Source organism: Sebastes fasciatus, chromosome 13, assembly GCF_043250625.1.
Source record: "Sebastes fasciatus isolate fSebFas1 chromosome 13, fSebFas1.pri, whole genome shotgun sequence".
Classification (NCBI taxonomy): domain Eukaryota; kingdom Metazoa; phylum Chordata; class Actinopteri; order Perciformes; family Sebastidae; genus Sebastes; species Sebastes fasciatus.
Genome location: NC_133807.1, coordinates 14,803,059 through 14,815,477, shown reverse-complemented (window position 1 = coordinate 14,815,477; position 12,419 = coordinate 14,803,059). Strand labels below are relative to the sequence as shown.

General features: G+C 38.6%; 1 protein-coding gene across 5 annotated transcripts in view; it reads right to left on the bottom strand.

The window, feature by feature from the left end:
- Positions 1-5,401: 5,401 nt before the first annotated feature.
- The window catches only part of brsk1b (BR serine/threonine kinase 1b), a 28,480-nt gene continuing 21,462 nt past the window's right edge, over positions 5,402-12,419 (bottom strand). For 3 of the 5 annotated variants that reach the window (XM_074655714.1, XM_074655717.1, XM_074655716.1), the window contains exons 15-20: positions 12,154-12,202; positions 10,995-11,118; positions 10,759-10,860; positions 9,351-9,459; positions 7,665-7,751; positions 5,402-6,758 (exon numbers count right to left, since the gene is read on the bottom strand). In XM_074655714.1, the coding sequence (XP_074511815.1) occupies positions 6,520-6,758; positions 7,665-7,751; positions 9,351-9,459; positions 10,759-10,860; positions 10,995-11,118; positions 12,154-12,202 (710 nt within the window). In that variant the 3' untranslated portion in view covers positions 5,402-6,519. Of the gene's footprint in view, positions 6,759-7,661; positions 7,752-9,350; positions 9,460-10,758; positions 10,861-10,994; positions 11,119-12,153; positions 12,203-12,419 lie in introns of all 5 variants that reach the window. The other 2 variants (XM_074655715.1, XM_074655718.1) reach the window with 1 other exon arrangement.

Genomic DNA, 12,419 nt, shown 5'->3' with positions numbered 1-12,419 from the left:
TGTGTTTGTTTTTCTCATAAATTTGCCACTTTAATCACAAAGAATATCAAATGTATTTTTCCTCGTAAATTTACATCTTTATAATCTCTCAATTTGGGGATTTCTTTCCTGTAAATTTGCCACTTCATTCTCAGAGGATATACACTTTTTTTCTCATAAATTTATGACTTTATAGTCTTGCAAATTTGTGAGTTTTTTCTCGTAAATTTGCCACTTCAATCTTAGAGAATATCAGAGTTTTTGTCTCGTAAATTTATGACTTTATAATCTCACAAATTTGTGAGTTCTTTTCTCGATAATTTGCCACTTTTTTCCGAGAATATCCAAGTTTTTTTCTCGTAAATTACGATTTTATTATCTTGCAAATTTGTGAGTTCTTTTCTCGTCAATTTACCATTTTATCAGAGAATATCCATGTTTTTTCCCGTAAATTTATTACTTTAATCTCAGAAATTATGAGTTTTTTTCTCAAAATATTACCCTCCTCCTCCGGCTCTGTAATTATAATTTTTTTTTTTAACCTACAAGAGTCCTCCTTAATCAACCCTAAATTCTACAAAAACATACAGAGGACGTGGCCTAAGTGTCCTCAGTGGCAGCTACGGCTCTTCGTTGAAGTCTTTATAACAACCAGGAGAACTTTAATAGTCATTTTACCATCATTCCAAGTAAGGATAATTACTGTACAATGAAACATGCATCCACATATATTTCCATTGTTGTTTATTGGTCAGTATTTCTCACAGGCAATAATAATCATTGTCATAATAGTGCACTTTTCCTTTTTTGTAATTATACTACAGACATTTCTCTTCGTCGTTGTCGTCGTCATCATCATTTATCGTGTTAGCTGTTTTCTCAACCCGCCCTCGCCCACACGCTTCCCTCGACTTTTTTTTTATGACGTAAGAAAATCCTCCTTCTACTGTGTGGAGTGGAGGTTCACAAGATGGGGAGGGAGGAGGGGGGGTCATATGGGTGGGGTGTGGCGGGGCAGGGGTGGAGGGGAACATGGGCGGGAGACGAGAGATTATAGTCGAACAATTCTAACTGCAGAAGAAGAATGAGCAATAATAACGATGAGAGGAAGAGTCGTACGGCGACTACAGTGTCGATAAAAGATAGTGTACATAGATATGGATGGCATACAATGGAGACGGAGACAGGCATACAGTGTATACAAATGTATACAGCGTCTGCGTTGAAGTATACAGTGTATAAAATGTATACAAGGGGAGGGGGACGATTATATAAGGGGGTGAGATATGTGCAGTCGGGACAAGAGTGGGTGTGGAGCAGGATTCGAGAGATACAAAGAGGAGGAATGGGGGGTGTAGAAAATGTGAAGTGAATAGGTGGATGGGGGGGGGCGGTAAAGGAAGAATGAGGGAGGGTGGGGTGAGATTTCTTTCAATGGGAGAGTTTTGCGAGCGGGGGGGGAGTCTCTCAGCCGCAAATGTGCCAAGGGTCCCGTTGTGTCTTTGACTGGATTATGATGCAAAGTTTGCTCAAAAATCTGCCTTACTTTCTTTCATATCTTTCTCCCTAAAAGTGGATGTGAGGTGAACTTGACTCTGACGTTGTGTTTTTAAAAAAAAGAAAAAACTATGACATAACTCTCTTCCATGTATGTGTGTAACTTTAAACCTCCTTGACCTTGGACCTTTCAGATGTGTGTGGCCTCACTGCTGGATTCTCTGAAGGGGCCCACTTCGAGCCCCAGGATGGGAAGAGAAAGATTAAAAAGATAGTGGGGAAAAACCCCATTTAAATCTACTGTTAAACCAGCACAGACAGAATTCTTTTCTTGATGACGTCCAACAAGCCAATAGCTTTCCCAAAGCTTTCTAAAAGTATTCCTGAAACCATGCCGAAACCTGACCCGTGGCTACGATGCACTTGTCAGATAAGGTATTCGGAAAAAGATGTGTGTCTTGGATGTCAAAGTTCAATTGCTAACCACATTTTCCAGTTTCCCAGGAATCTGTGAAAGACTAAAGAAAGTACAGAAACTGGCCGTTGAAACAGCTGTTATTTCTCTCCATTGTCGTTCAGTAGTTTCAGTTTAACTGTGCTAAATGTGAAGAGACTATTGAAAGTCAATTAGGAATGTGGAATGGTTTCACTAGAGTGTCTGGTTGGCATGAATAACGACAGTGTTTCACAGGGAATGAATATAACAAGAAAATACATTTGTGTTTGCAGTCACTTAATGAATCATCTAAGAGTCTACAGCCATGCTAGCAGCTCTGTGAGGCTTTAGGCACAGCGGTGCTTTGAGCTAAATGCTAACTGATGTTTATCATGTTCGCCTTCTTAGTTTAACTGGTTAGCATGCTAACATTTGCTAGTTAGCCATGAACACAAAGTACAGCTGGGGCTGACGGGAATGTCAGTTTTGCAGGTATTTCGTCATGAACCAAAGTATTGGACACATCTGAATTTTGACCTGACGACTGCGCTAGATGAAAAGTCATAAGGGTTCATTCCCTAGGGATCATGAATTGAGATATTTCATTCTGCACCAAAGTGGTGGATGGACCAACGGATAAACTGGCATCGCCATCCAAAGAGCTGCGCCACGAGTGTTTCGTACAGATGCCTTTGATCTAATTATGTAACAAATTCAGCAGCTTAGCATTCTGCTCTCTTTCGCCTTAGGTGTGACTAAGAAATAGAAATAGAATAGGAGTAGAACGGACATTGAACTGTGGTAATTTGAATAGTACAAAAAGAAAATGGTGATTGTTGGTTGTTGTTGTGGTGACAACACGTCGGTGGGACCCGTGTTTTTTGCAGCATCAATTTTCAGAATGTTAAACAAAAAGGAGAGGAGTTGTTTTTCATCTTTTTCCTCAGGGAGACCTGGTTCGCTCTGCAGTGTCAGCCATCCTGAAAGTGACATTTCTCTGTCTAAACCACATCTCCTGCTTTTCAATTCATGGAAAAAAAAAAATCACACTTTCAACAAATACATGGCAAATAAATAAATAAATAAATACATAGATAAATAAATAAATAAATAAATAAATAAATAAATAAATAAATAAATAAATAAATAAATACATTTTCAATAAATATATGGAACAAAAATATGTGGACACTCTTGCAATAATTTCAAGAGTTTTTGACATTCACACGGTTGGCGCCGCCTTCTATTTTGCTGGTGGCAAACACGAAAAAGGATTTAAAAAAAAACACACAGAAAGACAGGAGCAGATTAGAAAAAAAAGAAGGTATGGAAAGAAAAAAAGAAAACTAAATTTCATTCTTCATGTGTGGCTTCATTTTTCCTCTCCCCCCTCCAGGCAGTTTGTATGGAGGACCGCAAGGGTCACGGAAATAGTAATAAAGCATGTCATTAATTAATAACTCGTTGTACAATAAAAATAGGCATTAATAAACTTGTTCACAAATTAACTTATAAGTCTATGAATAAATACAGTAAATCACAAAGTAATTCATAATTTGGCATTTCAATAGGCAATAAAAGAGGAATTATACAAATAATTTACAAATTAAATATTAATCCATCAATAAATAGTTCATATTAAAAAGGGATTTACGAAAACACAATAAAATCCACCAAAAATACATCATTTATAAATACATGAACGCATGAATTCCTAAATAAATAATGGAATATAAAAATCTAATTGAAAATGGAGTTTAAAAAGAGAAATTAATAACACAATACAATACAATTCAATATCACAAATTAAATTAAGAATAGATTTAAAATTAGGAATATAACAGGGAAATATATTTTTGCCATTTGCATTTCAACTGAAATTCAATTTGTGAATCCAGTTATTTATTTCTCTGTTTAAACTGCATTTTCAAAACAATTTTTTAATTAATAAATTAATTAAATTAAATTCATTAATGCATTTTAAATGATGTACTTATTGACTGTTTTATGTTGTTTTTGTAAATCCCTTTTTAATATAAACTATTTAATGATGGATTCATATTTCATTTGTAAATTGTTTTTATAATTCTTTTTTTATTGCCCATTGAATTGTCAAAAAAATAATTACTTTGTGATTGAGTGTATTTACTTGTAGATTAATTAATTAAGATTAAGTTAATTTTGTAAACAAATTTGTTAATGCCTATTTTGATTGTACAATTGGTTATCATTTAACTTTTACTATTTCCGTGACTCTTGTTGTCCTCCATACTATGGACTATACTATCCTATCCTATGTGTGCAGTGTTTTCCTCACAACATTCACACACCAGAGTTCCTTTTCTTTCTTGCTCTCTCTTTTTTCCTCTTGTGAAAAGTACATTTCATTTGTTCATCCCCCTCCATCTTCCCTTTCAGAGAGGCAGAAGAGGCTGAGCCTTTAGTTGTGGCTTCTACATCTATTGTTAAACATAAAGGAACATAGGATTGGTTTCGGTTGCCTAGTTGTGGGTCGAAAATACTTGTTTGTCCTGTTTGACCAGCCTCTCCCCTTTTCACTGCTATCCTCTAGGTTAGCTTAAGAGCTTAGCTGCTAGTTTTTCTTCTGTCCTTCCTTTGCTACCAAATAGAAAACCTACCTGTTGCTAGCTATCCTCTCTTTAATATCCATCTACCTATTCATCTCCCTCTCCTCCTTTGGGGGTTTTCACTTGTGAGACATTCTACCTGTGATGTGACTAGTGTCCTCAAAATGGGTCTAAATCTAACTAGCTATCCACTTTTTCCTCCTCCATTAAAGGCAATACGGTATCATAGCTTTATCAGTGTAATTCAGAAATAATTGTGGGGATTTATGCTTCTCAAACACTCAAGGAAAAGGTGTCTTGTCTGTCTTATTTTGATATTCGCCTAGACGCAGCGCTACATTACGTAGACTACATCAGATCCATTCTCCGTCATTTCTTTCTCTGCTCTCAGATGCATTGATTGTTAAAGTGTCAGAATTAAAGCTATAAATTGGGTGTTTTGAGTTGTATGAGGTACTTATCCATAGTCAGTGAATAACATACAGTAGATGACGGTTGGCGTGCCCCCATTTTTTGTGAAACAGAAAGGAGTTACCACATGGAAGCAAAGCAATGTACTGCTATGGATGGGGGCAGCAGCAAAATGTATTTTGGCCACGTAAAAGAAAGGCCCACCTAAAAAAATCAATATGACTTTAAATGTACGCTATATTTAGAATATTTCTACCTTGCCGTCAGACAGCCCTTTCCGACGAGTAACTGAAGCCATTGTGTCCATCTGTGCTCAAAGCCACCAGACTCCATTGAAAAAAACAATAATTTTACCTCTCATAACACGGGGATTGCTGGACTCCCAGTGCCTCAATCGGTTAGTTTGTTTGTGATATTGTGTGACTTTGATGAATCCATACTAACCAAAGTCACACAATAGCACAAACAAACTAACCGATTGAGGCAGCGATAGATCTGCAACTCCCGTGTTCTGAGAGGTAAAATTAAAAAAAATTTCCACTGGAGTCTGGTGGCTTTGACAAGAGCATAGATAACAGTTTCAGTTCCCTGTCGGAAACATGGACTCTATAGCTGTCTCACGGAAAAGTAAACTGGCAAAAGAATCCTAAATATAGTGTACACTTAAACTGATATTGATTTTTTTTAGGTGTCTAAAATACGTTTTGCTGCTGCCCCCGTCCACAGCAGTACATCGTTTTGCTTCTGTGTGGTAACTCCTGTCTGCTTCTCCAAACTGGAGGCGTACCAACCGCCATCTACTGTAGGTAATACACTGACTATGGATAAGTACCTCATACAACCCCACTTCAAAAAATCAGAACTATCCCTTTAAGTTAGCTAATTATCTAATAGATAAAAATCCACTTTAACAATCAAGTCTAAATCAAGACTCTTCCTGTAATTCCTTCTCATAAGAGATCCTCGTTTTGTTGCTTTGCTTGAGAACACGTCTTCATGTTTGTTTCGGTCAGGTGGTGTTGAGGAGACTTGATGATCCAGGTGACAGTTGGCTGGTCAGAAAATGATAAAAGAGAATGACTCAAGGGGCTCCGTCATCGGCGAATATCTTCCTGTGCCATTTCGACTGACTGATGGAGGTTTCCTGTTGGATTTGAACCATGTGGTGAAGCATGTGATAGGTCGGTGGGAAGGTCATGTGCTTTCTTGATTTGTCGTAACGGGTGAACAACGTGTTTCCCTGGCTCTGAGCTTTTCCTGTATTTCTCTGGTAAGGTGGGACTTTTTGGACATCCTGTCTTCGGGCTCGTCCCTCCGGAGTGAAGATGCCCTTGACGGCTGATTCGAGATCAGCTGAACTTGCCTCCGCCACCCCCACAAGTATACATTTCTGCCAAAATCAGCCATTTGTGGGGAATTCTCTGTCATATCCCTAGATCAGCTTCAAGGAAAAACTTCCCCCCTCCTCCATCCCATTGCTTTGGAATAATGGTAGGAAGCAAGGCAGGAAGTAAGGAAATAGGTAAGGAAAGAATGTGGGAAGGATTGAGGGAAGGAAGAGAAAAAGGCCAGGCAGATGACCCTCGCCTCTCTTCCGCAACATTCTTTTCAGGGATGAGACTGCGTCCCGTTGGACGATGAGAGGAGTCTGGTCTTGTCTTTCCCCGACCCTCGCCTTTGCAAAGAGGTCCCGCTGCCGGTCCCGCTTCCGCTCCCCCCGTCTGCCGCGCGCTGCTCCTTCTCTCCCCGGTCCCGCTCCGATCCGCTTTCGGAACGCCGGGAGTTCTGACGCGAAGGGGTGCTGGGCTGGCGGGAGAGCTGCCCGTTCTTCTCATCTGAGGGGCCAGGGGTAAAACAAGAGAGAGAAGACGTGAAATAAACTACTAAAGTGCTGGTACATGTAGGGATGGGTGCCAAAACCCGGTATTAATCGGGCAACGGTGCTAAATTATTAAAGACCTGAGTATTGTTAAGCTGAACCAGGTGAAGTCAAGATAACTACGACAACTACGCTCGTTACTCTAAGTGCAATAAAACCTTCGCAAATAAAAAGCCAATACTTTAGCCAATACTTTATCAATACACCTGTTCAACACTTGCTCGATGTTTCAATTTGCTCTGTCCGTAGTCTCTCATCCACCGCTGCTATGTTTTAATACGAATTGTTACAAACAAGCTGAAACCAAAGCTGTCTGTATGTAGTCTAACTGTTAAGCTTAGTTTGCCACGTATCCTAAAATTCTTGTAAACTAATCTGCAGGCTGAGACAAGCTCCTCGTCTCTCTACCAGCGGTAACTGCAGCAGTGAATCACATCAGCAGAGGAAGGAGGACAGAGGACAGGAGGACGGACTGATACTGACTGATACTGCCTGATTTCTGTGTTCTTCATTGTTTCTTAACTTCACTCAGGAATATTATTTATTTTATTGTCATTCTAGATTTGTTTCCATTGAGATTATTGAGTTTATACTGTATAGTGAATTTGCCGTTGTAAAGATTACTGTTGCTGCTTTAGAAACAACATTTAGTAATATTTAAAATATAAATAAATTCTAATCCTGTTCTGAATTATTATTTTTTTTTTAAAATAGTATATTAAAAAGCAATTATTTAGTTATGAAAAAGAACAATAAAGAACTGAACCGATAAGGAGTATCGATAAAATCCTAATGATACCCATCCCTCGGTACATGTAGTTTGTATTGTGTGTGTGTGTGTGTGTGTGTGTGTGTGTGTGTGTGTGCTTACCAGCCAGTGCCTGCACAGAAGGCTGATCATGAGTACTCAGGAGCTGAGCCTGAATCGTTTCCACCACTCTCTTGAATCTACGACTGGGACCTGAGAGGAGAGAGGATCAACTTGTCAATCATTTCAGGTTGACCTGGCTGAGGGAGCATTCTTTTTTATGTCTCTTAAAGGACCAGTGTGTAGGATTTGGCGGCATCTAGTGGTGAGGTTGCAGATTGCAACCAACTGAGTACTCTTCCGCTCACTCCTCATTTTCCAATTAGCAAGTAACCCATTTGAAATTTCTTTGGAATTACTGCCAAATTACCCCAATATTTACCTCAAAATTTATCGAAAATTACTTCATTATAAACATTATTTAATAATTATATTGCGCTATTTCCCAATAGTTGGTAATTTATTTAATACATTTGCAGGAAAAAAATACAAAGTTAATTGATATGCTTTATTTTTATGTATGCTGATAAATGAATAATAATTAGCAAATAACTTCTTTGAAATTTCTTTAAAAAAAACTCCCTGAATTATTACATCAGCTACCAGGTTACATTTGTGTAGACAATATGTCACACAATGGTGAGATTTGTGCCTGATCAGAAGTGTCTTCTATTGGTTTCGGTTTTCCACCTCCAATGAAGAGCAGCGCACAGCCACTTCTCAACCTAACGGCCCTATTTTAACCATTATATGCTATATTAGCATATAATTATTAAATATTGTTTACAATAAAGTAATTTTCAATACATTTTGAGGTAAATATTGGGGTAATTTGGCAGTAATTCCAAAGAAAATTCAAATATGTATCTTGCTAATTATCAAATAATTACCATGAAATTTGCAGACCTGTAAAATGAAGAGTTACCCAGGATCTTTTTAAACCTTCAATAACTGATTTTGGCCACTTGGAGGCAGCGGAAACGAGTTGTGAACACAACAATGAGGTCTTATCACCGTTTCTCAGGGAATAACCGCTTTTCTCACCAGAATAACCAGAAGTTCCCCCCATAATTGAGGCAAGGTGTCATGGGACTAGGAATAATATAGATACACACTCATGCTGTGCAGGGTAACAGGGGGCTTGAGACCACCCCAGCTCATATTTGGCCAGAGGCAGGGGGCACTCTGGAAAGGTCATAAGTCTATCACAGAGCTAATACATACAGACAACTATACAGTCACATTTGCACTCACAGGCAATTTAGAGTTTCCAATTCACCTAACCTACATGTCTTTGGACTGATATTGCTTTTATATTATTCATATAGCCTAGTCTCTTATAGCCAGACCTCCACAGCGCTGTGTCAGCGCTAAAGAAAGGTCTGGCTCAACACATTATCATTCTGCTATAGGGGAAAAAACATTCTGTCTTATTATATTTCTTTAAACCAATCACAATCATCTTGGGCAGCACTAAGCACAGGATGCAGCAGCGGTGCAAAATAGATAGCGCAGATAGAAGGGGAGTAGAATGCCGGCAGAAATAGGTGACCATATACCCATAGTCTGCATATGATGAATCAGATTACATATAACCATACCCAATAAACATATACTACTACTAAATACTAAAATCTCCTAAAAAAATCATCTAAAATTCCACAACTTATATGTGACTTATCTAAGTATATGTCTTTTTTGGGCCAGCTTTGTGTTGCTGTGTCTATCTTCCCTATGAACACATCCTCCTACCCGTTATTAGAGTGAAGGTGACGCTGTAGATGCCCATCTCTCGTCTTCCTTCGGTCGCTGCTCGTTCCCTCTCTCGCTCCCTCTCTCCCTCGGAGAAAGCAATGTCCACCTATAGGAGAGAAGGACCATGCAGCCATGAGTTCATGATGCTCACACACAAAGACCAAAGACTGTTAACCCTTTGAACTCTGCAATAGAAATGCTCCAACAGTGCCTACATTGGTATTTTTGCTTATTGTCATTTCTTGGAGTATCTTCAAATGCTAAAAGGTTTTATAAGATAAGCGATAATAATTGATAAAAGTATTGAAATAGTGTCATAAATTTAAAAAAAAATACAAAAATCTGTTTTTTCATCAAATTTGAATAAATAAGCACATAAAACCTATTTTTCTTAAACAATTCTGAAGGTAGAAACATGAACAAAATATTTCTCAACAAAATTACCATTTCACACAACTATGTAAATTTAAAATTTTTTGACAAATGCTTATTTTTATGTTGCGTTGCGTTGCGTTGCGTTGCGTTGCGTTGCGTTGCGTGACGTGACGAACGTAATGGCATCATCATGAGTTTACAACGTGATGATGCAGAAGCATTAGCTTTCAGCTGTTTCTTATGGTTTTTATTTTAGATCGATTTAAACAGGATCATGCAAACAACGATCTCCCGTGGCCATTACGGGGCAGTACTCTATATTTAAAAATATATATTTCACCACGTTTTGCACCGCATGTAATGCAACGTAATGACATCATAACGAGCGTACGACGCGATGAAGTGAAAGACATATGCTTTGCTTTCCGCTGCAGAAAGAATGAGCGGGAGGCCCGTTTTGAAAGGGTTAAAGTTAAAGTTGCATGCATTCCTACGATGGATTTTCACATTAGAGCCTCTATGTGATAATTATTAGTTTGTGTGTTTCTTTCATTCCTCTCATCTCAGTGTCCCTGGGTTGGATCTGTTAGGTTTTTAATACTACCACTGGGGGCACCAAAGTTGGACATTTTCAAATTCTACACATAGTGGCTTTAAGGATATTGCTGTAAAATGAATGAAATGCTCTCAGTTGTGAACCTATGTAACTTTAAATCCAAAGCAGAACAAAAAAGGCATGCAATATCAAATCAAATATCATTTGATTACATGGTTATGTATTTGTTGTATTATATATACAAACATAATTCATCGAACTTACTTAAATTCTGCTTAAATTTTGGCTAAAGGCTGCTTGAAAGTATTAGATTGTATGCCAGTATTAGATGTAAATCATTGAATCTGTTGACTAGAATTTCATATAAACTTCTGTGGGTTCAAATGTTGCATGTCCAGCCAACATGTATTTTTAAGATCGAGATTCGAGTGTTGTTGGGTCTCAGGGCTGAAGAGGTAAAAAACTGAATCATACTTGGAACTTGACAGGTTTCTGGAAGACAGAGGGGCCGCCGGAGGACTTGTACTCTGCCCGGAAACTGTTCTGAGACACCACACTGTGGCTGAGGGACGGGATCTGGAGAGGCAAAAGAAAAGGGTGACGCTCAGTGAAAAAGATCAAATATTCAATCTGCGCCTTTGACACCACAAGTGGGATTATGTCGTAATGCTGGAAATTGTCGAGGCTTATCCGAGCTCGATGGTACTCACTGAGAGAAAGGCATGGACGATGTCAGCCTTGATGGAGCTGAGCGGCTTGTCTCGGATCATAACAAAGATCTGCTCCTCTTTCTCCAGGTTGATGAAGTTACCGAACCAGGACTTCTTAGCCAGTCTGCAAATAAACACGTGTTTGATACGGATGAGTTACATTCACACAATTCACACATTATGAGCACAAATTATACAACATTCATTTGGGTTGGATGTGTTATTTTTAACTGGCCTATAATGACTGACATAGTGATGAGTCAGAGACACTCGCGTCACGGAATAGACTATTTATAGCATTTTGGCTATACACTTAAATTTGGCAGAAAAAAATCTGAGCAGTGACGAGAATTCTGTTGCACGGGAGAACTAATGCCCCCTCAACAAACACATACATGAACATTAAATCTTAACTAAATAATCCAGGAGGTGAGGGTGGTGGAGGGAAATGCAGCAAATGGCATAACATTAAAATGAGTAGTGAAAGTGTCACTGCTATGGATGTGATTGGAGGTTACTAGTCAGCTGGTAGCCAGTGAATGAGCCAGTGATTATGAAGCATGAAGGGAAAAGATGATAACAATCAGTTAATGTGGATTTTTCTGACCAGAGTCCGGAGTAAACTAACGCTCCATTAATGTTAAATTAGCAAAAAAAAAATTGTGTGACTCCTTTGATATAGAAACACAACATGAACTGTCTGAGATCAACAACACACACACAGGACCGCTAAATCAATATGGTATAACTCCCATGATGAAGACTTAAAGACCCCATATTGCAGAAAGTGAGATTTCCATGTCTTTTTTTGATTATAAAGTAGGTCTAAGTGCTATGTGAAAACTGTGAGAGTATCAAAACGCTCAATCCACAGAGAAAGGCATTCAGAAACTGTGCCTTCAAACGAGCCGTCAGGACTTCTGTAAGGTTGTGATGTCACAACGATACTATACAGTATATAGGGATGTCACAATACCAGAAATTTAGTAGTTGATACCAATATCAGTGAAAAAAGTATCTGTTCTGTAGCTTGAAAGCATGGGAGCTCTAAATGCTCCTACATGGACCTTGTGGTGATATTGTTTTGTCAACTAACAAACTGTTGAAACGGTGTATTGCACTAAGATAGAAAGAAGAGAACGACAATGTGTGGACTTACTCTGGACTGGACTCTGGAGTCAAACTGGACATGTCCTCAGATGTAGGGACTAAAAAAGGAAAAACAGAGAGAGTGAGAGAGAGAGAAAAGGGAAAGGGCAGTGAATGTTGATGACAGGCACTAATCTAATTGCCCTTATTACAGATTATCACAGAGACATTAGTCAACACAGCTGCAGGCTACAAGCTGTGGCACGTGGTAGTTTCTTGGTAATAATAGATTCTATCTCGGATGTGAATAGAGTAGATGGTTGTTTAAACTGTTAG